Below are 23,524 nucleotides of genomic sequence, written 5' to 3'. Positions count from 1 at the left end.
CTCTGAAAGTTTCTCCTCTAAATAAAATCATTTATGTTATGGATTTTTTTTTTTTTGTTATTATACTTTAAGTTCTAGGGTACATGTGCACAACATTCAGGTTTGTTACGTATGTATATATGTGCCATGTTGGTGTGCTGCACCCATTAACTCGTCGTTTACATTAAGTATATCTCCTGATGCTATCCCTCCCTCCTCCCCCAACCCCACGACAGGCCCTGGTGTGTGATGTTCCCCACCCTATCAATTCAACAAGAAGAGCCAACTATCCTAAATATATATGCACCCAATATAGGAGCACCCAGGTTCATAAAGCAAGTCCTTAGAGACCTACAAAGAGACTTAGACTCCCATACAATAATAATGGGAGACTTTAACAACCCACTGTTAACATTAGACAGATCAATGAGACAGAAAGTTAGCAAGAATATCCAGGAGTTGAACTCAGCTCTGCAGCAAGTGGACCTAATAGACATCTACAGAACTCTCCACCCCAAATCAACAGAATATATATTCTTCTCAGCACCACATCACACTTATTCCAAAATTGACCACATAGTTGGAAGTAAAGCACTCCTTAGCAAATGTACAAGAACAGAAATTATAACAAACTGTCTCTCAGACCACAGTGCAATCAAACTAGAACTCAGGATTGAGATACTCACTCAAAACCGCTCAACTACATGGAAACTGAACAACCTGCTCCTGAATGACTACTGGGTACCTAACGAAATGAAGGCAGAAATAAAGATGTTCTTCGAAACCTATGACAACAAAGACACAACATACCAGAATCTCTGGGACACATTTAAAGCAGTGTGTAGAGGGAAATTTATAGCACTAAATGCCCACAAGAGAAAGCAGGACAGATCTAAAATTGACACCCTAACATCATAATTAAAAGAACTAGAGAAGCAAGAGCAAAACACATTCGAAAGCTAGCAGACGGCAAGAAATAACTAAGATCAGAGCAGAACTGAAGGAGATGGAGACACAAAAAACCCTTCAAAAAAATCAGTGAATCCAGGAACTGGTTTTTTGAAAAAATAAACAAAATTGATAGACCTCTAGCAAGACTAATAAAGAAGAAAAGAGAGAAGAATCAAATAGACACAATAAAAAATGATAAAGAGGATATCGCCACCAATCCCACAGAAATACAGACTACCATCAGAGAATACTATAAACACCTCTACACAAATAAACTAGAAAATCTGGAAGAAATGGATAAATTCCTAGACACACCCTCCCAAGACTAAACCAGGAAGAAATTGAATCCCTGAATAGACCAATAATAGGCTATGAAATTGAGGCAATAATTAATAGCCTGTCAACCAAAGAGTCCAGGACCAGACGAATTCACAGCCGAATTCTGCCAGAGGTACAAAGGAGCTGGTACCATTCCTTCTGAAACAATTCTGATCAATAGAAAAAGAGGGAATCCTCCTTAACTCATTTTATGAGGCCAGCATCATCCTGATACCAAAGCCTGGCAGAGACACAACAAAAAAAGAGAACTTTAGACCAATATCCCTGATGAACATCGATGCAAAAATCCAATAAAATACTGGCAAACCGAATCCAGCAGCACATCAAAAAGCTTATCCACCATGATCAAGTGGGCTTCATCCCTGGGATGCAAGGCTGGTTCAACATACGCAAATCAATAAACGTAATCCAGCATATAAAGAGAACCAAAGACAAAAACCACATGATTATCTCAATAGATGCAGAAAAGGCCTTTTGACAAAATTCAACAGCGCTTCATGCTAAAATCTCTCAATAAACTAGGTATTCATGGGATGTATCTCAAAATAATAAGAGCTATTTATGACAAACCTACAGCCAATATCATACTGAATGGGCAAAACCTGGAAGCATTCCCTTTGAAAACTGGCACAAGACAGGGATGCCCTCTTTCACCACTCCTATTCAACATGGTGTTCTGGCCAGGGCAGAAGTTCTGGCCAGGGCAATCAGGCAGGATAAAGAAATAAAGGGTATTCAGTTAGGAGAAGAGGAAGTTAAATTGTCCCTGTTTGCAGATGACATGATTGTGTATTTAGAAAACCCCATCGTCTCAGCCCGGAATCTCCTTAAGCTGATAAGCAACTTCAGCAGTCTCAGGATACAAAATCAATGTGCAAAAATCAGAAGCATTCCTATATGTTATGGAATTTTTTCTGGGGAGGAGGAAGTAGATAGGAAATAGTGACTTGAAAATTTATCCTTTGTCCCATATTCAAATTTTCATTTGGGGAACTTTTAACTGGACACATCCTTTGAGATATACAGCAGTGCTCATAGTTTTTTTTTTCCTCCCCTAAAAGTACTCTAAATTTGGTGAGGATTCTGGATTTTTAAAGAGGGTCTTCAGAGTGATTTTTGGTTGCAGAACTAGTGGAAAGTAGGAAGAGTATGCTTTAATACAGGTTCTAAGCCAAAGTCTGTGGTACCCAGTTCTTTCTGATGTATTATTAATTTTAATTAAAAAATTATTAAAACTTTTTTAATTATTAAAAAATAATCATCACAAATGTTTGGGAATTTGAGAATAGAGCTGGGTGTCTAGAATCAGAGAACTAATCTTGAGTTTGTATACAGCTTTCTATTTTCTTCTTGCAACCACAAAAGTTACCTTGTAGAACTGTCATAGCCACTCCTCTGGTTCTTTTTTTTTCTTTTTTTTTTTTTTGAGACAGAGTGTCGTTTCATCACCCAGGCTGGAGTGCAGTGGGGTGATCTTGGCTCACTGCAACCTCTGCCTCCTGAGTTCAAGTGATTCTCCTGCCTCAGCCTCCCTAGTAGCTGAGATTACAGGTGCCTGCCACCATGCCCAGCTAATGTTTGTATTTTTAGTAGAGACCGAGTTTTGCCACATTGGCCAGGCTGGTCTTGAACTCCTGGCCTCAACTGATCTGCCCACCTCAGCCTCCCAAAGTGTTGGGATTATAGGCGTGAGCCACTGCTCCCAGCCAAGCCACCACACCTGGCCTTTGGTTCTTAAATGTTAAGCAAGGAGTTACTTCTCAAGAAAGAAATGGTAATGGAGCAGAAAGTGATGAAGCTGTAAGTTCAGTAAATGAAACACATTTTTTAAAGTAACCCAAATAAGGAAGACAAAGACATTTTAAAATTCTGTAGTATAGAAAATATTAACAGGTACAGAATTTCTCTTTAGGGCCAGTAGAGGGTCTGTTAATAGAGAGAGCATGCCACCTGTGTACGGCATCATAGAATAAGTTTGCAAGTTACCCCATGGTGACTTTTTAAAGCTAGTCCATGTTATTTTTAGAAGGTATTCAGGTTATGAAGTAAATTTAATACAGTTTTGTAAATAATACTATGGCTGCAATTTTTTATACATTGCTGTGTTTTTAAAGTATCATTTTACTTAGCTCTGTAAAATGCCAAGTAGGATAAATATACATAGTCATTTGTTTTCTTTTCTTTTCTTTTTTCTTTTTGAGATGGAGTTTCACTCTTGTTGCCCAGGCTGGAGTGCAATGGCGCAGTCTTGGCTCACTGGTCTCGAACTCCTGACCTCAGGCGATCCAACCTGCCTCAGCCTCCCGAAGTGCTGGGATTACAGGTGTGAGCCACCGTGCCACATAGTAATTTCTTAGATAATACATTCATTTATTAAATTTATTTTACTTTATTTTGAAACATCACAGATATGCCTGGTTCTGAGTGATTTTAAAGTAATTCATATTTTTACTCGTCTCTAAGAGCATGATTTCCAGCCACCATTTTTTAATATTCCAAGATATAATCTTACTTACAGCATAACTTCCAAACATAATTTTAATTTAAAGGAACATGTCATAGAATTAGGATTGGAAAGTCTTGGAATAGAAATCTCACATACAGTTCTTTGACATTTAGAAATTACCTCTGCTTTCCTATTTCCAGTGATGAGAGCCCTGGTTCTGGACCCACACTGCCTGTATTTCAGTTCTAGCTCTGCCTCTTAGGTGTATACAGACTGACTCATCCTCCCCTGAGCCCTCAGTTTTTTTAATCTGGAATGTGTGGTCAATATTGGTACCTGTCTTAAGGGTTGTGGTGAAGACTGGATGTTCTAAATTATATTAAACGTTTAGCAGAATGCTTGGCACATGAGAAGTGCCCATTTAATGTAAGTTACTGTTAAGGAGAGGAGAGTATGTTAATTAAGGACTAAAAATTTGTACAAAGAATAGTAACAGAAGGATAAAATTCCATAGTCATTGCTTAATTTTGTCAGAATTCAAGTTTTTAATTCACTGTGTACCCCTAAATCAAGGCTTTGAATGGCATATTGTGGTAAGATTTCATACAAAGAGAATCATTGATAAAATATTTCTTGCTCAGGCAGTGGCACGATCTTGGCTTACTGCAACCTCTGCCTTCCTGGCTTCAAGCTATCCTCTCACCTCAGCTTCCGGTTACCTGGGACTACAGATGTGTGCTACCACGCCCGGCTAATTTTTGTATTTTTTGTAGAGACGGGGTTTCGCCTTATTGCCCAGGCTAATTTCAAACTCCTGAGCTCAATTGATTTGCCTGCCTTGACCTCCCAAAGTGCTGGGATTACAGGTGTGGAGTTTAAGTGGAGTATATTGTATATTTAAGTGAAGTATATTAAGTGGAGTTTAAGTGGAGTATATTGTACTAGTATAATGGTTATTTTAGGCACTTGCCTGAATTAATAAAAATGTTTTCTAAAAATTGAATATTAATTCCTTTGTTCTGAGAATGGATATAGAGTATGGATAATAAACTATAAATGAACTCGTCTTTGATCACCCCCTCTTCTTTTATTCTTAGTTATTGGTGGTAAGGAAATTTTTAGTTTCAGTTCTTTGTGAAAATAATTATAAATTCAGTTCTCTGATGCTCTAAATTTAGGAAGCTAGTGGTTGCTAGTGAGTTTGGCAGTTAATGGTTATTAATTTTACATGTGATCTGTTGCAAAATTTTCAGCTTTTGTAGGTTTCTTCAGTTTTAATAAATATATGAATTTAACTTTGTGGGATTCTGTGAGCCATGCACACATTCATTGCTGTGTTTTAACTTGTGACACTTTTGCCTAACACAACCCAAAGGAAGAAACCATTAATTTTTTTTTTTTAATGGATGTGACTGTTTTTAAAGTAAAGGAAAATGTTTTGCTTCTGATGGTTTTTATAATTGGCAGGTGTATTTGTATGATCCTTGTGTTTGAAGAAAATAATTGTGCTTAATGTCTGTTTTCTGAATTATAAAGGAAATGACTACGTTGTACTTTTTCAGAACGATAAAGCTTTTCATCTCATCTGAGGTCACCTTTCTTTTTTTTTTATTTTCAGATTTGGGATGATGAAATTGTTGTAGACTTTTATGTAGCTGTTCCAGAAATAATGCCTGAACTTAATCGATTAAGGAAGAAGCTGGGTAAAAGATTTCCAAGGGTTTCTCGAAGTAAGAGAATACCTATTATTTCAATATCCTGTCGACAACTTTCTTGTGAACTTTGCTTAGTTAGGAAACAAAATTGTTCATATATATGTGGAATAAATAGTATGTCCTGGTATTTGACTTTGAGTTACAAGAACCTATGGGTTTGATTTTTTTTTTTTTTCCTGCTTTGGCATTAATACTGGTAATCTAATATGATTTGAAAACCTAGTTACTTTATAATACCAGTTTTTAAAATTTAGATCAAAGTCTAGCTCCCAATTAGTGAAATGTATTATCCACTCAGTATATTATCATCATACTGTTTTATTGGCTTTCATCCCTGTTTATCAATATAATATGTATGCCCATTTATTTAAAAGTGTTAAACGTATGTATGAATGTTGACCATATGCATGGCTCTCGAGGTAATTTCTCTTAAGAAGTTTTCTGCGGCCGGGCGCGGTGGCTCAAGCCTGTAATCCCAGCACTTTGGGAGGCCGAGACGGGTGGATCACGAGGTCAGGAGATCGAGACCATCCTGGCTAACACGGTGAAACCCCGTCTCTACTAAAAATACAAAAAACTAGCCGGGCGAGGTGACGGGCGCCTGTAGTCCCAGCTACTCGGGAGGCTGAGGCAGGAGAATGGCGGGAACCCGGGAGGCGGAGCTTGCAGTGAGCTGAGATGCGGCCACTGCACTCCAGCCTGGGTGACAGAGCCAGACTCTGTCTCAAAAAAAAAAAAAAAAAAGAAGTTTTCTGCTTATGGATATTTTCTCCTTAAGAAATTGAATAAGAAAGTTAAGATCACTAAATAAGAAGCTATGTTATAAAGTGTAAGGTATTATATAATAAATTTAAAAAGTGCTAGGGATGTTCAGTGGAGGTGGAGTTTACACGTAGGTGGGGAATCAGGGAAGGCATCATAAAAGAGGTAACATTTAAACATAAAGTAACAGTAATTGGATGAATTGATTGAGGAGAATATTATTTTAAGAAGAAGGAGTGAATTAATCATAAACACTAAGTCAGAAATCATAGGCCAGGTACAAGAAATATTAATTAGCTCTCTTTGACTGTGGGGAATGGTGCCCTTACATTGACATAGAAGAGAATGATGGGATATGATGTTGGAAAGGTAGATTGATGCCGTATTGAGAAGAACTTTGAATGATGGGCTAATGAGCATGAACATCTGCATTCTATATTCAGCAGGACTACCTTAGAAGTTTTTGAGATGGGAGTGACATAATCTGTTCTTTAGAGCTTTAATCTGGCAAGAGGTTTTAAGATAATTGAAATGAGAGACAGGGAAACCAGTTTGGGTGCAATGGCAAGAGACTAATAAGTGTAATGTTGAAGCTAAGGTCTTCATAACAAGACTGGAGTGAAGTGTATAAACGTCAAGGATATTAGGACTTAGCAATTAATTAGGAATGGACAGGTTGAGGGGGAGAAAAGGAAGAGTCGAATGATACTGAGGTTTTTTAAGACTAGAGACCTCTCCTAATAAGTGCCATCATTAATGGAAATAGAGTGCATTTGAGAGGAAAAACAAGTTCACTTGCTGACACAGTTTGTTTTAGGTAGTGCTGGATGTCTGGTATATTATTATTTCAAATAAAAATTTGTAGTGTAAACAGAACAAATATTTTAAAATTGTGTTAGTAGGTTTGTCTCCAAATTTTAACTAGTTGAGCTAAAAAAATCCTGCTAAAATGTTTATATATCCTAGCCACTAACAACTTGTCTGAATTCTAGATCATGACCTGTAAATTAAATTCAAATGGACTTTCTAGTTCTTTTGTTGTGTTAGAGTTTTGATTGATTATTTTTGATAGCATGCATTAAGTCATAAATATTTATTAGATTTTGAACTGGTGTCTGGCACTTTTTATTAGCGATTTCCCTTACAGCAGTATTTGTTATCATGGAATCCAGTTTATATTCTTTCTTAAGTAAGACCTAAAACTGAACATATTTTAAAAATTAAACCAGAATTGCAGTTGAATTTGATGAAAATATTTCTCATAAATTTTTTATGTTTAATTAAATTCAAGCTCAAATCAGAGCAAAACAAACAGTACTAAATATAGTCAAAACCAAAAATGAATACTAATATATTTGTATTCTAGATATCTAGCTCCTTGCTTTGCATGATGAACTGATTTTTAAGAGACATTAATTTTGTCACCTTTGCTACTTTATCCATTCTCTGTATAACCCTTTTAACTTCTTTTTTTTTAAGCCTTGAGGGTTTTTTGTTTTTTTTTTCCCATAGTCATCTCAATATTTGGAACCTTTTTTAGTTTTCAAATAACTTATTTCTTTATTCCAAATAATAACTTTCCTAATAAAATGTCTAATAGTGAGCTTTACCTTATTTCTCCTTTCATAATGAATTACAACTTCACATATCATGGTCAAGTACCTAAATATGTTTTTCCCCTCCCATTTGCTTAGGCACCTTGAGAGAAGAGATGGACCTTTTCCCTTCTCTGACACCTTCTTTTCACCCCAACATGATCTGTTTAATGGCACTGGTAAAACATTTGTGTTCTTTAAACATGAAGACGAATGATCAACCTGTCAAAAATGTTAAACAGAATACATGAGATGTGCATTAGAACAAATGAAGCTTCTATTATGCATTTTCAAAGCTCATTCAGATTCTTGTTTAAGAACATTTGATTCCCCCTATATCCAACAAAAGTCTTCAGTGTAAAATAGAAATTACATTTTGAGCAAGTGGAGAAAATTAAAAAACAAGCTCCTGCAGCTGAGCTCATTAGTTTCCCATTTCCAGTTTTACTAATGGGAGTGGGCGTGTGTACATGCAGCTTGCTTAATGCTGCAGTTTTATTCATTTTATTTTAAGTGCTTACATAACTGTAGGCAAGTTCTTTATTTTTCAAACGCACATTAAAAAATAGAGTATAAAATTTTTTTTTAAGACTTGTTTTCTCAATATTTCTTTTTTGTTTTATTTAAAAAAATTAAAACCTGTTTTTTAAAATTCCTTCTAAGAAATTTGGTTTTATTTTGCTCATCGTCTGGCTTCCTCCCCAATATAAGAACCCTCTGTAATTCTTTCATCTCTAATATAGATATGTTTTATTAATTGAAACTTTTTTATTTCTATTCTTATTTATAAATTAGCATTTAGAAACCAAAAACACTAGTGTGAAAAATATCTTTTTTTTTTTTTTTTGAGACAGAGTTTCCCTCTGTTGGCCAGGCTGGAGTGTAGGGGCGCAGTCTTGGCTAACTGTAACCTCCGCCTCCTGGGTTCAAGTGATTCTGCCTCAACCTCCCAAGTAGCTGCGATTACAGGCACTTGCCACCATGCCCAGCTAATTTTTGTATTTTTAGTAGAGACATGTTGGCCAGGCTGGTCCTGAACTCCTGACCTCAGGTAATCTGCCTGCCTTAGCCTCCTAAAGTGCTTGGCCTCCCAAAGTGCTGGGATTACAGCGTGAGCCACTGTGCCCAGCCAAAAAAAAGTCTTGACTTAACCTGTGATAGGTACTGTGGCATATATGGGAGCAGTTAAATTCTTTTATACTGTACTAAGTTATTGTCAGGTAAGAGAGAAAGGGACATGATTAGAAAATCAGAATTACACTTGTTTGCATTCCTCTTAACTTGTAACTCTTAGAATTGAACACTAGTGCTCCATTCGATGTCTTGTCCAAAGGATGTCTCAGCAGACTTGTCCAAAAGATATTCACATCTTCTGAGCAGGACACTGCTTTCTGTAAGGAAGTCGGTGTTGTATCATACATGAGACTCATGGATATTAAAGTTCTTGTAATGTGTAGTATTTTTAACTTGTAGAATAATACCTTGTACTTCAGGGTTTTGTTTGCATTATTGGAACAATCAGAAGTTTTGGTTATATAAGGGAAAATACCAAAACAGAGAATTTTTGCAAGGTAATGAATTTGATTTTTTTCTAAATTTCTACCCCTTCACATATTAGTTTAAAAATTATCCATGTATGAAATACTCCATTAATGATTAGGTACTGTTACAATTGTTATAGATGAATTATGGATCTATTGCAGCTGGTTCTGTTATGCTTTCCTTTGCTTCCTTTACTCCAGCCATGGTGGCCTCCTTGATCTTCTCATATACACTTAGTGCTCTCCCTCCTCAGGTCTTTGGATTTACTGTTGCATGGGTCTGTAGTAGTACTGTTTGGTTACTTGCCTTGCTCACTTTCTCATTTGAACATCATCTAAACAGAGAGACCTTGCATGACCATCCTATATAAAATATTACTCCCACTTCCTATTATCACTAAATGTCATTATTATGCTTTTATATTCATTTTAGGGCATATCACTCTTAGCATCTTTGTGTGTGTGTGTGATGTGTGTTCAGTTCCTCTCATTAGAGCAAGGATGGTTTTGTTTTGTCCATTGCTACATTCCCATTGCCTAGAATATAGTACCTGGAAAATAGTACATACTCTACAAATATTTGAATGAATGAATGAATGTTTAATACAGCACTCATTCAGTTGGTAGAAGATATAGGATTAAACTGTAATTTAAAAATACAGTATAAAATGTTTTTTTTTTTTTTTTTTTTTTAAGACAGAGTTTCACTCTGTCACCTAGGCTAGAGCACAGTGGTGCATTTTGGCTCACTGCAACTTCCCCCTCCTGGGTTCATACAATTCTCCTGCCTCAGCCTCCCGAGTAGCTGAGATTACAGGTATGCGCTACCATGCCCAGGTAATTTTTTTTGTATTTTTAGTAGAGATGGGGTTTCACCATGTTGGCCAGGCTGGTCTCGAACTCCTGACCTCAAATGATCCACCTCCCTCAGCTTCCCAAAGTGCTGGGATTACATGTGTGAGCCACCACACCCAGCTTGGACTATATACAATTTATAGATTTTTTTTTATTAGAATAATAGTATTTATAGTAGTTAGTATCTACTAGGTGCCAAGCCTTGGGTGTGATAGCAGTGAACAAGACAGACAAAGTTCTTGTGGTCATAGAACTAACAGTTTTGTTTTCTGCAGTAGAGAAACTGGTTTAACTTTTAACAGTTACTTATGCTCAGATTTTTTTTTTTCTTTTCTTTTCTTTTTTTTTTTTTTGAGACAGAGTCTTACTGTGTCACCCAGGCTGGAGTGCAGAGGCACGATCTTGGCTCACTGCAACCTCTGCCTCCTGGGTTCAAGTGATTCTCCTGCCTCAGCCACCAGAGTAGCTGGGACTATAGGCATGTACCGCCACACCTGGCTAATTTTTTTTTTTTTTTTTTTGTATTTTTAGTAGAGACGAGATTTTGCCATTTTGGCCAGGCTGGTCTTGAACTCATGAGCTCAAGTGATCCGCCTGCTGTGGTCTCCTAAAGTGCTGGGATTACAGGCATGAGCCACTGTGCCTGGCCACTTATGCTCAGATTTCTTTAAACAAACAAAAAGCAAATCACAACCCCCCTCACCCCTGCACCTTCATTTGATTCAACTATCCTTTCTAGCTGCAATCTTAGTTTTTTATGTTGTTTTATATTAAGTTTTTCAAATAATGGTCTTCAGAAATTGGCTTCATTTTCTTACTAAGCATTAGTATTCCTTACAGCTTTTTCTTCCATAATTTAGCTAAAATATTGCGCTCTTAATTATCACAGGTTTTTCTTTTGCCATATTCAAAGGTCTGTTCTTAGTTTTCTCAGTTTCTTGAAACTTCTTTCAGGAGGTAACATATGCAATCCTAACTCAGCTCTTTTCTAACTATTTCTTAACTTTGTTTTCCTTGATTAAAAAAAAGAAAAGAGAAAGTATATTAGGAGGAAATACTTGATTGTATAGTATAGATTATGTTCATTATGGAAATTGAATAGAGAATTAAAGGAAAAGAAAGTGAAAGGAAGAAAGAAAATGAAGATAGAAGAGCCTAAAAACACGGAGAAAAATGAAAGTGGAGAAAGAGGAAGGCAGTTACACAGCAGTAAGGGATAGCAAAGCCCTAGAAATAGCAGTGATGATTTAACATTTGGCTGTATTGAAAAGCAGAGTAGAATAGCGGTTAGCATAGATCTCTCTTTGTCTTGAGTTTGTCACTTACTGTGACCTTGAACAAACTTTTTAACATTTTGTGCCTTTATTTATTCATCTACAAAATGAGTTTCATTATAACATGCATCCCATACTGTTTTTGTGATAATGTATGAAACACAAGCTGGGTACATAACATACGATGTGTGGGCCATTATGATTATCATTAGCTCCCTATCATTCCTAAAATAACTATTCATTCTCCACAATTACTTTAGGAGAAGCCATTCTTTTTCATGTATTTATGTATCACCTTCATAACTTATTTGTTGAATAGGCAGATAATTATTGGCATGCCTACTTAGTACTGAGGATTGAAAAATAAAGTGAAAAGATGTTTTCTGTCTTTAAGAAGGTAAATACTGAGGGGACAGAGATGAGAGCAAACTGCTGCACTAAAATGCAATAAGTTTATTGGTAGAAAATATACGAAGTATGTAGAGGAATGAGGGACTGCTTTGTAGAATGAGATTATATAAAGAAGATTCCAGTTGAGAGGTAAGCATGAATAGGCATTTGCTTTCCTTACATGAATCAGGCAGAGGAAATGGCCATTTTACATATACAAAAGTATGAGAGAGCCAGTTGTGTTCAGGAAATTATAAGCAGCTTTTTTTTTTTTTTTTTTTTGAGACGGGGTCTGGCTCTGTTGCCCAGGCTGGAGTGCAGTGGCCGGATCTCAGCTCACTGCAAGCGCCGCCTCCCGGGTTCACGCCATTCTCCTGCCTCAGCCTCCCGAGTAGCTGGGAGTACAGGCGCCCGCCACCTCGCCCGGCTAATTTTTTTTGTATTTTTAGTAGAGACGGGGTTTCACCGTGTTGGCCAGGATGGTCTCGATCTCCTGACCTCGTGATCCGCCCGTCTCGGCCTCCCAAAGTGCTGGGATTACAGGCTTGAGCCACTGCGCCCGGCCATAAGCAGCTTTCTATCATTTGATATATAAAATGTTATCTGATACTGGTGGTCAATGGGGTCAGACAGTGATAGACAGTGGGCCAGGTCACAGTGGGCTTTGTGTGCTATACCATGGAGATTAGATTTTATCCTCTTTGCAAATAGGAGCCATTGAAAATTTTAGGTCGGAAGAATGATGTAAGATTTGCTTATCAGAATGAGTATTGTGGGAACTGTATAAATGGCAGGGTAGCCATATGAGGATGGTGAAACTTTAAGAACAGAGACCAGGGAGGAGTTGATTTCAGTCATCCGGGTAAAAGATGAAGAAGGAAAGAGTCTGGTGGTGGCAGTGAAGACAGATGAGGAAGGATGTTGTTGGATATTAAGAATTAGAATTAACAGGAGTTACTGATTAAATGTAGGGGGTAAGGGAGGGGGAGGAATCTAGAATGATTTCCTAATTTTGGTCTTGAGTAGCCTAGTAAATACTATTTTAAATATGAATGCACAGGAAGTAAAGCAGGTTTGGGTGTGACAATAGTACTACAAGGCGAAGGAGTCAAGGAGGTAGATAAGCTGGTGCAACTTTATTTTGTATTAACATGAAGCATTAACAGTATTAATAGGAAGTAGGTTGTGGTAAGTATGCACATTGTACTCCCTAGAGCAAGTAAAACGTACTCACACAAATAAATATAGCTTAAAACTATAAATAGGGGAATAAAAATGATATGCCAAATTTTTTTATTTAATAAACCTGTAAAGGAGGAACAGAAGAACAAATAAGATGAAACAAATAGAAAACTTTTATCAAAATAAAGACCTAAATTCAGCCATATAAATAGTTATGATAATTGGAAATGGACCATACACTCCAAAAGGCAGAGATTTCAAACACACAAATAGGCTGAAAGTAAAATGGTGGATAAAGATATACCATAAAAACAGTAAGCATTAGAGAGTTGGATTGTATATTAATATCAGACAAAATAGACTTTTAAGACTACGATTATTATTAGAGAAAAATACGGATATTCTATAATAATAATGACTCATCTTAAAATAAAGCTTCAAAATACATGAAGCAAAACCTAACAGAATTGAAAGGAGAAATAGACTAATCAAGTACAGTTGGAGATTTTAATATTCTTCTCAGTAACTGATAGAACATATACACAGAAAATTAGTAAGGATGTAAAAGATTTGAACAACACTCTTAGTCATCTTAGCCTAGCTGATATCTATAAAACACCCAACAACAGCAAATGTTGTTTGGTGTTGAACATTCACCATGGTAGACCATTTGCTGAGTTATAAGGCAAGTCTTAGTATATTAAGTCTTAAATTTATGAATGTAAAAGAATTGAAGTCACATACATATGTGTTCTGATTGCAACTGAGTTAAATTAGAAATCAGTAACCATGAAAAATCTCCAAATACATTAAAATGAAAAAGCCCACTACTAAATAACTCATTGATCAAAAAAGAAATCAAAGACTGTCTTAAACTGAATGATACTGAAAACTCAACATGTCAGAACTTGTGGGATGCAGCTGAAGCAGTATTTAAAAGGAAATTTATAGTTTTAAAGGCTAAATTAGCTGGGCACAGTGGCATATGCCTGTCATTCCAGCCACTTGAGAGACTGAGATGGGAGGATCCCTTGTGGCTAGGAGTTCAGGGTAGCAGTGCATTATGATTGTACCTGTGCGTAGCCACTGCACTCTAGCCAGGGCAACATAATGAGACCCGCTTTCTAAAAAAAAAAAAAAGAAAGAAAACATTTTGGCAATAATAACTCTCAGAATACTAGAAATGTAAGTGAAATTCCCCAACTTGACACAGCACATCTATGAAAAAGCAACATTCTTAATGGTGAGATCATTGAGAAGGAATGCTTTCTACCTAAGATCAGGAACAAGGCAAAGATCTCTGCTGTCAGTGCTTATGTTCAACATTGTACTGGAGGTCAGTGAAATAAAGGGCATACATAAGGGAAAGGAAAAAATAAATCTTTTTTTATTCCCAGATGATACTAAGCTATTTTAGTAAGTGAATTCTAGTTAGTGAATTTAACGAGGTTATAGGATAGAAGGTCTATGCATGAAAATCAACGGTATTTCTATATGTAACCAACCTACAATCAAACTGAAATTTCTAAAACAGTTCCATTTACATGAGCATAAAGAAATAAAAATATTTAAGAGGAAATTTAACAGAAGCTGTGTAAGACCTTTCATAGAAAACTGGTAAATGTTGCTGCAGGTTAATAGAGGGATATACCATAGTGGTGGATTTGAAAGCATATTATTAAGATAAGCTTATTTTTTCTACAGATTGAATGTAATCCCAGCCACACTCCCAGAAAGCTTAAAAAACAAAACAAAACAAAACAAAACCTCATTCTCATGTTTAAATGGAAATACAGCGAACCTAGAATGGAAAAAATGATTTTAGGCTGGGCACTGTGGCACACTCACACCTGTAATCCCAGCACTTTGGGAGGTCGAGGCAGGAGGATTTCATGAGTTCGGGAATTCAAGACCAACCTGGGCAAAATAGCAAGACCAAATCTCTACTTAAAAAAAAAAAAAAAAAAAAAATCAACTGGGTGTGGTAGCATGTGCCTGCAGTCCCAGCTACTTGGGAGGCCGAGGTGAGAGGACTACTCAAGCCCAGGAGATTGAGGCTACAGTGAGCTGAGATCATGCCACTGCAGTCCATCCTGTGACAAAGCAAGACTGTGTCTTAAAAAAAAAAAAAAAATTGTCCGGGTGTGCTGGTTCACACTTGTAATCCCAGCAGTATGGGAGGCTGAGGCAAGTGAATCACTTGAGATTGGGAGTTTGAGAACAGCATGGCCAACATGGTGAAACCCCATCTCTACTAAAAATACAAAAATTAGCTGAATGTGGTGACACATGCTTATAATCCCAGCTACTTGGGAGGTTGAGGCAGGCGAATCACTTGAACCCAGGAGGTGGCAGTTGCAGTGAGCCGGGATCGCACCACTGCACTGTAGCCTGGATGATGGAGTAAGACTCTGTCTCAAAAAAAAAAAAAAAAAATTTAAAAGAGAAAATGATTTTTAAAAGGAAGAACACAGTTTGAGTTGTAAGACTTTATCATAGAGCTACAGTAATCAAGACAGTGTGGTATGGTATAAAGGATAAATGAATATAGTTCAAACACTGAGGTTCAGAAATGAACCAAAACTTACATGGTCAACTGATTTTCAGCAAAGGTGTCAAGGTTATGTAGAAAAAGAATAATTTTTTCAATGAATTTTGCTGAAATAACTGGATAAGTCTTTCCTCACATCAAACACAGAAATTAACCCAAAATAAATCATAGACCTAAACGTAAAAGATAAAGTCATGAAATTCTAGAAGAAAATTTTCGAGGAGAAAATCTTCATGGTGTTGGATTAAGTAAATATTTCTTAGGACACAAAAAGCATGAGCTATAGAAGAAAAAATTGCTAATTTGGACTTAATCAAAATTAAAAATTTTTGCTCATGGATAGGTACCCCTAAGAAAATGAAAAGGCAAGTGATAGATGAGGGGAAAATATTTGCCACACATAGCTCTGACCAAGAACCTGTATCCATAATATATAAAGAACTCATAACTCAGTAAGACTGTCAACCTAATTTTTTTAAAAAGGGGCAAAAGAATTGAGTAGGTATTGTAGAAAAGAACATATGTGGCCAAGCACAATGGCTCATGCCTGTAATCCCAACACTTTGGGAGGCTGAGGCAGGCGGATCACCTGAGGTCAGGAGTTCAAGACCAGCCTGGCCAACATGGTGAAACCCTGTTTCTACTAAAAATACAAAAATTAGCTGGATGCAGTGGCGCACACCTGTAATCCTAGCTACTTGGGAGGCTGAGGCAGGAGAATTGCCTGAACCCAGGAGGCAGAGGTTGCAGGGAACTGAGATCGCGCCACTGTACTCCAGCCTGGGCGACAGAGTGAGACTCCATCTCAAAAAAAAAAAAAAAAAGAATATATGTAATTGGCCATTAAACAGATGAAATAATACTAAACATTTTGGTCATTGGAGAAATGCAAATTAGACAAAGAAGAAAGAATATATAAGGTCAAAGGAAGGAATTTTTATTTATGTTTTAGGATGGAACTACCTTAAAAACTAAAATCTATATCATCTTCAATCTATCACCTTTTTTCTGGTTCCTTTTTTCTAACTATACAAATGTATGTATTTTTTGATATTCCATCAGACCTTCACTTCAGTATGTTTTAATGCAGAACTATTTCTCTTTTCTTCTTGAGTCCAGTTCTTTCTCTCTTTATTACTGTTACATCATCAATACGATATCAGGCTCACAATTATGAAGTCCTTTATTTGTTTATTCTTCCAGGAGACATTTGTCCTGTTTACTCCTTACTAATAATTTGCCTGCATCTAGGTAGAGATATCAAGTTGGTGGTTGGAAATCATAAGGGAGATTGTGGCTGGAGATAAAAATTTAGAAATTATCAGTTGTTAGATGGTATTTAAAGCCACGTGTCTGCATGAGATCAGTTAGGGAGGTGTGCATGGATAGGATAAGAGAAGTAACATGACTGATCCCTCAGGTAGTTCAACCTTTGGAAGGCAGGTAAGTGAGGGTGGGTGGTTCAGCCCTTAAAATGAGATGAAATAGCCAGTGAGAATCGTGTTTCAGAGGACAAGTCAAGATACTGTAGGAGAGGACAGATTACACTGTGAACTGCTGCTAGTAGGTCAAGTCAGAGGAACACTGAGAAATGACTACTGGATTTGCCAATGTGAAGGTTACTGAAGTAGGTATAAGAGAAAATAGAAGGAGAGGAAATAGAGATGGCTTTTTTTTTGAGAACTTACATTAAGAGGAATGTTGGGTGGTAACTAGAAGGCAACATAGGAGACTTTATTTTATTTTGAAAAGGAAGATTTTATAGCAAGTTTGTAAGCTAATGAAGATTGTCTAGGGAAGCAGGGAAAAATCGACAATGTAGAGGAAAGAAGGGAGGAGCAGTGTCCTTTTATGGGTGAGTACAAGTGGGGGGGTGAGCACAGAAATGAAGAGGAACGGCCTTTGTTAGGGGCATAGACAGTTCACCCATAGTGACAGGAAGGCACGCAGTGTTGTGGGCTTAGATTTAGGTCAGTCACTAAATAATTCTTGAGCTTTTATTATGTACAAGGCACTGTTCTTATGAAAACAAACTTAAAAAATATATTTAAGTAAAGAAATTTAAATATAGATGGTTTAACCAGGTATCTGTTTTTTGTGTACCACCATTAGCATCTTACTGTTTACTAGTATACAATTTTATCATACTCTTTAGTACTCAGTTACATCAGACTGTGATACTGAACAAACTTCGTATTTTTTAGTAATTATTCATTTGTGTATCCATTATCTCCCAATTAGACTGTAAATTGCCCATGGGTAGTTGCTTTCACTTATAGCTGTAGTGCTTCTGAGCCAAATGAACAACTACTGAGATAATCCTAGGAGTAATGTATGCTGAGGGTATGCCGTGCTCTCTATGTAATGAGTTCCTCACATTGACTCACCTATGGAAGACTTGCTTGAGCATGGTGGGAGTGGTGTCTCTTCAGTGGCACAGTCTTCATTCTATATCTTACCCTTTAAATAATTCACATGTTTCTGTGCATATAATTAAATTTTCAAGTTAAGTTATGGTATAGTGGAATATACTGTATTTTTGTTTATTAAATTTGTGTTAAAATGATAATGACCAAATCTTAGGAGAGTAATAGTTTATTTTATAGTCTCTTGTATGATCCTTTGAAAATTCTTTTTTTTTTTTTTTTTTGAGACGGAATCTCGCTCTGGCGCCCAGACTGGAGTGCAGTGGCCAATCTCAGCTCTCTGCAAGCTCCGCCTCCCGGTTTTACGCCATTCTCTTGTCTCAGCCTCCCGAGTAGCTGGGAATACAGGCGCCCGCCACCTCGCCCGGCTTGTTTTTTTTTTTTTGTATTTTTTAGTAGAGAAGGGGTTTCACCGTGTTAGCCAGGATGGTCTCAGTCTCCTGACCTCGTGATCCGCCCGTCTCGGCCTCCCAAAGTGCTAGGATTACAGGCTTGAGCCACCGCGCCCGTCCAATTTTTGTATTTTTAGTAGAGATGAGATTTCTCCATGTTGGCCAGACTGGTCTCGAACTCCCAGCCTCAAGTAATCTGCCCGCCTCAGCCTCGCAAAGTGCTGGGATTACAGGCATGAGCCACCATGCCTGGCCTCTCAGGCTGGTTTCTTTCTTTTCTTTTCTTTTCTTTTTTTTTGAGACAGAATCTTACTCTGTTGCCCAGGCTGCGAGGCTGGAGTGCAGTGGCTCAGTCTCAGCTCACTGCAACCTCTGCCTCCCAGGTTCAAGTGATTCTCCTGTCTCAGCTTCCTGAGTAGCTGGGATTACAGGTACCTGCCACCATGTCTGACTATAGAAACTCATGCCAGTTTCTATAACCATTTGCGTAATAATGAGCTACCTCTACACTGTATCATTCATTATGATATGTTTCCACTGCTAAACGTTTCTGCTTTTTAGTTGTTGGTTTTTTTTCCACTTCTTTATGGTAGGTAGAAGGTTCTTAAAAGATTTCAAGACTATACTGTTATTATTATTTTTTGACAGAGTCTCACTCTGCCGCCTAGGCTGGAGTGCAGTGGCATAGTCTCAGCTCATAGCCTCCGCCTCTTGAGTTCAAGCAATTCTCCTGCCTCAGCCTCCCAAGTAGCTGGGATTACAGGTGTGCGCCACCATATCCAGCTAGTTTTTGTATTTTTAGTAGAAACAGGATTTCACCTTGTTGGCCAGGCTGGTCTTGAACTCCTGACCTCAGGTAATCTGCCTGCCTCGGCCTCTCAAAGTGCTGGGATTACAGACGTGAGCCATCATGCCTGGCCGCTGTTATCTTTTGCCATAGTTTATTTTATAGATTTGATTTCATTATGTCATCTGTGTTTTTAATGTATGCTATATATTATTATTGCATATACTTATGTGTTAGTTATCCATAGTGGTGCAACAATATTACCACAAACAGTTGCTTGGAACAACACACATTTATTATCTCACCATTTCTATGTGTCAGGAATGTATGTGTAGCTGAGTGGGGTTCTCTGCTTAAGGGTCTCACAGAGCTCCACTCAAGGTGTTGGCCAGAGAGGTGGTTTCATCTTAGACTCAATGGGCGATGGATTTGCTTCCAGACTTACACAGTTGGCAGAATTCAGTTCCTGTAGGCTACTGGGCACAGGGCTTCAGTTTCTTACTGGCTGTTAGCTTGAGACTGCTCTCAGCTTGTTGCCCTGTGGCCCTCTCCATATGGCAGCTCACAGCATTGCAGCTTGTTTCTTCAAAGCCAATAAGGAAGAGAGTCTTTTCCAAGACAGGCATTATAGCTTTATGTAATATAATTATGTACACATGATTATTCTGTCTCTTAGTTTGAAGCAAGTTGCAAGTTTCATTCACACGCAATGAGAGGAGATCACACAAGAGCATGAACACCGGGAAACAGAGCTCTTTGGAACTAAAGTTTATCTGCCACTATTTGTTTGCTGTATCTTCACATGAGATATGTGTTTCTTTTATTCAGTAATTTTTACTACTTATTTGGAGTGATAATTGTGGATTTTATTTTTTCTAACTAGATTCCATTGGCCGTGACATCCCCAAAATGCTTGAATTCTTCAAAAATGGACATGAAATTAAGGTAGATGAAGAAAGGGAGAATTTTCTGCAGACCAAAATAGCAAGAGTAAGTTACAATGAAAATTATCGAATAACCCTCTTTTTTTTGTTGTTCAAGTAATTCCTTAATAATTGTTAATATTATAAAATACCAATCATTTGGACTTGTTCTTGGCACTAGCATTAAGAATGGCATTAAACATACACATAGATACTTTTTTAATTCTATAAGTTAAACATAAATTTTAATGGTACTTGAGAATTTCTTGCAGAGTTATGTGCTACTGTCACATTTACTTGTCCTTTGCCTTATTTATCTGTTTTATGTATACACTTTTGTATTTATGTATTATATTTTAAGCTTATTGAGAATAGGGTTTAGATTTTGTATGTCCCCCTAATCAAGATTGCATAATTCTGAGCACATAGTAGGTGTTCAATACTACTTTAGTGGAATTGAGTAATTTGCTTTATGTCCAATTTTCTCTGCTAATGTTTTTAAAATTGTTTGCCTGTTTTTAGAAGATGCTGGAAATCAGTTTCCAAAGCCATTTTTAGGACACTAATATAGATATGCCACATTTCTAGGACTGTATTTTAAAATATATTGTCATTGCAAACATTCAAGTTATTTATACTAAAGAATCTCTAAAGTGCCTATCCAACATATGTAATTTTTTTCTTGTTCATTTACTATAAGAATAACAGTAATTTATAAGTTGATAGCAAAATTTAAACAGGACCTACCAAGTGTCAGGTGCTATTCTAAACAATTTTTATATATTCTGTCTTTTAATTGTTAGCCATATGAGAGGTAAAATGATTACCCTATCTTATAGATGAAGGCATGAAAGCCCAGAGAAGTTAAATAAGTTTTCCAAGGTCTCACAGCTACTATGAGGCAGAATAAGCATTTGAATCTTGGCACTTTCCTTGAGTCCAGGCTGTTTATCCCTATACCATCTTGCCTCGTGACTGGAATTATTTGAATAGCTATTATTCTTTCTCTTTGCCTTCCCATCTTACTTTTAAGGGGAGTTCTGCATTATAGCCAGTAGCTAGTAGTCCGAACTCATTGAGCTATGCCCACGCAGGTCATCAGAAATATAGAAAAACCTGAGTGACACAACCTAGGCAACATGGCGAAACCCCGTCTCTATAAAAAATACAAAAAAATTAGTTCAGTGTGGTGGCATGCACCTGTAGTCCAGCTACTTGGGAGGCTGAGGTGATCCCTGGGATCACCAAGGTTACAGAGTGAGACCATCTCAAACAAAACAGACCAGAAGGTAAAGAAAAAGCTGGGTACTATATTGCCCATTCTGGCCTCAAACTCCTGTGCTCAATCCTCCGTTAGCCTTCTGGGTAGATGGGACTACAAATGTATGCCACCATGTGAGGCTTCTCAGCTACTTTTATGGTCAAAAAAACCAAGAAAACTTGCTTTAGAAATGGAGCAAAGTGGCCGGGTGTGGTGGCTCACGCCTGTAATCCCAGCACTTTGGGAGGCCGAGGCAGGCGGATCACGAGGTCAGGAGATCAAGACCATCCTGGCTAACACGGTGAAACCCCATCTCTACTAAAAATACAAAAAATAAACCAGGCGTGGTGGCGGGTGCCTGTAGTCCCAGCTACTCAGGAGGCTGAGGCAGGAGAATGGCGTGAACCCGGGAGGCGGAGCTTGCAGTGAGCCGAGATCGTGCCACTGCACTCCAGCCTGGGCGACAGAGGGAGACTCCATCTCAAAAAAAAAAAAAAAAAGAAATGGAGTAAAGCAGGTTTAATCTAGTTGGAGATTGGGAAACCCCAGCTTGCCATCATTACCATCAAAGCTCAGCTCCAGTTTATTTGGCACTGAGCTCTGCTCCAGTCTAATATTGGAATTTCTTTGCTCCCCAAAAGGCCTTTGGTAGCACTTCTTGTTTCTTAGGATTGACAACATTGTAATTGAAAAACCAAACAAATGAAACATAAAATACAAATTTTAAGAATCTATTCTGAAGTTGTAGAGACTTGAGTTTGAATACCTGTTCAACTACTTCAGAGATGGCAGACTTTAAGCAAGTTTCTTAATGTTGTTGTGTCTCAAATTTCCTCATCTATAAAATATGTATAATAGTAATTATTTCATTATGTGGTTTTGAGGATTACATCGAATTTTAAAATAGTAACATCTATTGGTTTGTTTTGGTTGGCCTTTTGGTACTATGGAATATCCTTATAAGGCTCTTTGTGGCTGGATTAAATCTGTCTTAAGTAAGGTTTTCAGTATATTCAGTAGTTAATAGTTTATGTAGATCCTGACTCGGAATATAAGAAACCATGATATCACGTTCATTTTTTTCAACAAATACCATAGCGATTAAGACAGAGGTCTTAATCACTAAGTAGTAGATCACTAAGTAGTAGATCAGACTACTTGGATTTTTTGGAGATATAATTTCTTAATGAAAAATTATGTGTTTAAAGAGATGTTTTTTGAACACTGTTTAAGTATTGCAGTATAGTAGAAGGTTGAGAGTGGGTTTTAGATTCCTACTGTCTTGATTCAAACCTTTGTTCCAGCTGGAAAGAGCTGCACTCCCTTGCTCTCTGAGCCTCAATTTTTCCCCGTTTCCCATTTCTCCTGTATATAAAATGATGGTAGGCCGGGCGCGGTGGCTCAAGCCTGTAATCCCAGCACTTTGGGAGGCTGAGACGGGCGGATCACAAGGTCAGGAGATCGAGACCATCCTGGCTAACATGGTGAAACCCCGTCTCTACTAAAAATACAAAAAACTAGCCGGGCGAGGTGGCGGGCGCCTGTAGTCCCAGCTACTCGGGAGGCTGAGGCAGGAGAATGGCATAAACCCGGGAGGCAGAGCTTGCAGTGAGCTGAGATCCGGCCACTGCACTCCAGCCTGGGCGACAGAGCGAGACTCCGTCTCAAAAAAAAAAAAAAAAAAAAAAAAAAATGATGGTAATAATATGTACCTTCTAAACTAGGAAGGAATAGATGAGATAATAACATAATTACCATTTAGCAGAGTACTTCTGGCTAAGGGAGAGTAACAGGGACCTAATTTACCCTCCTACTTAAAACAATCAACATTATTTGATACGAAAACCAGACAAAGAAAACGACAATGCAGTATCATTCGTGAACATAGATGTAACAATTGTAAACTAAATTTTAGCAAATAGAATCCAGCAATATATAAAAAGGTCAAGAAGGGTTTATTCTAGGAATGCAAGGTTAGTTTAACATTCAACAATTAATCATTACAGGTCACCATATTAAGAAAGTAAAAAACAAAAACCATATGAGCATCTCAGTGGATGCAGAGAAAGCATTTGACAGAATCCAACATCTGTTTTTGATTAAAAAGTCTCAGCAAACTGGGATAGAAGTCCATGTCCTTAACCTGTAAAAAAAT

At 37.5% G+C, this 23,524-nt stretch overlaps 1 protein-coding gene across 1 annotated transcript in view; it reads left to right on the top strand.

Annotated features, from left to right (window-relative positions):
* Nucleotides 1–23,524, top strand: part of MRPL1 (mitochondrial ribosomal protein L1) — a 97,334-nt gene that overhangs the window by 35,142 nt on the left and 38,668 nt on the right. The window contains exons 6-7 of the mRNA XM_025386242.1: nucleotides 5,334–5,445; nucleotides 20,069–20,175. Of these exons, the coding sequence (XP_025242027.1) occupies nucleotides 5,334–5,445; nucleotides 20,069–20,175 (219 nt within the window). The remainder of the gene's footprint in view (nucleotides 1–5,333; nucleotides 5,446–20,068; nucleotides 20,176–23,524) is intronic.

Source organism: Theropithecus gelada, chromosome 5 (assembly GCF_003255815.1).
Source record: "Theropithecus gelada isolate Dixy chromosome 5, Tgel_1.0, whole genome shotgun sequence".
Classification (NCBI taxonomy): domain Eukaryota; kingdom Metazoa; phylum Chordata; class Mammalia; order Primates; family Cercopithecidae; genus Theropithecus; species Theropithecus gelada.
Note: the sequence above shows the minus strand (reverse complement) of the source record. Positions and strands in the feature narration are given on the sequence as shown.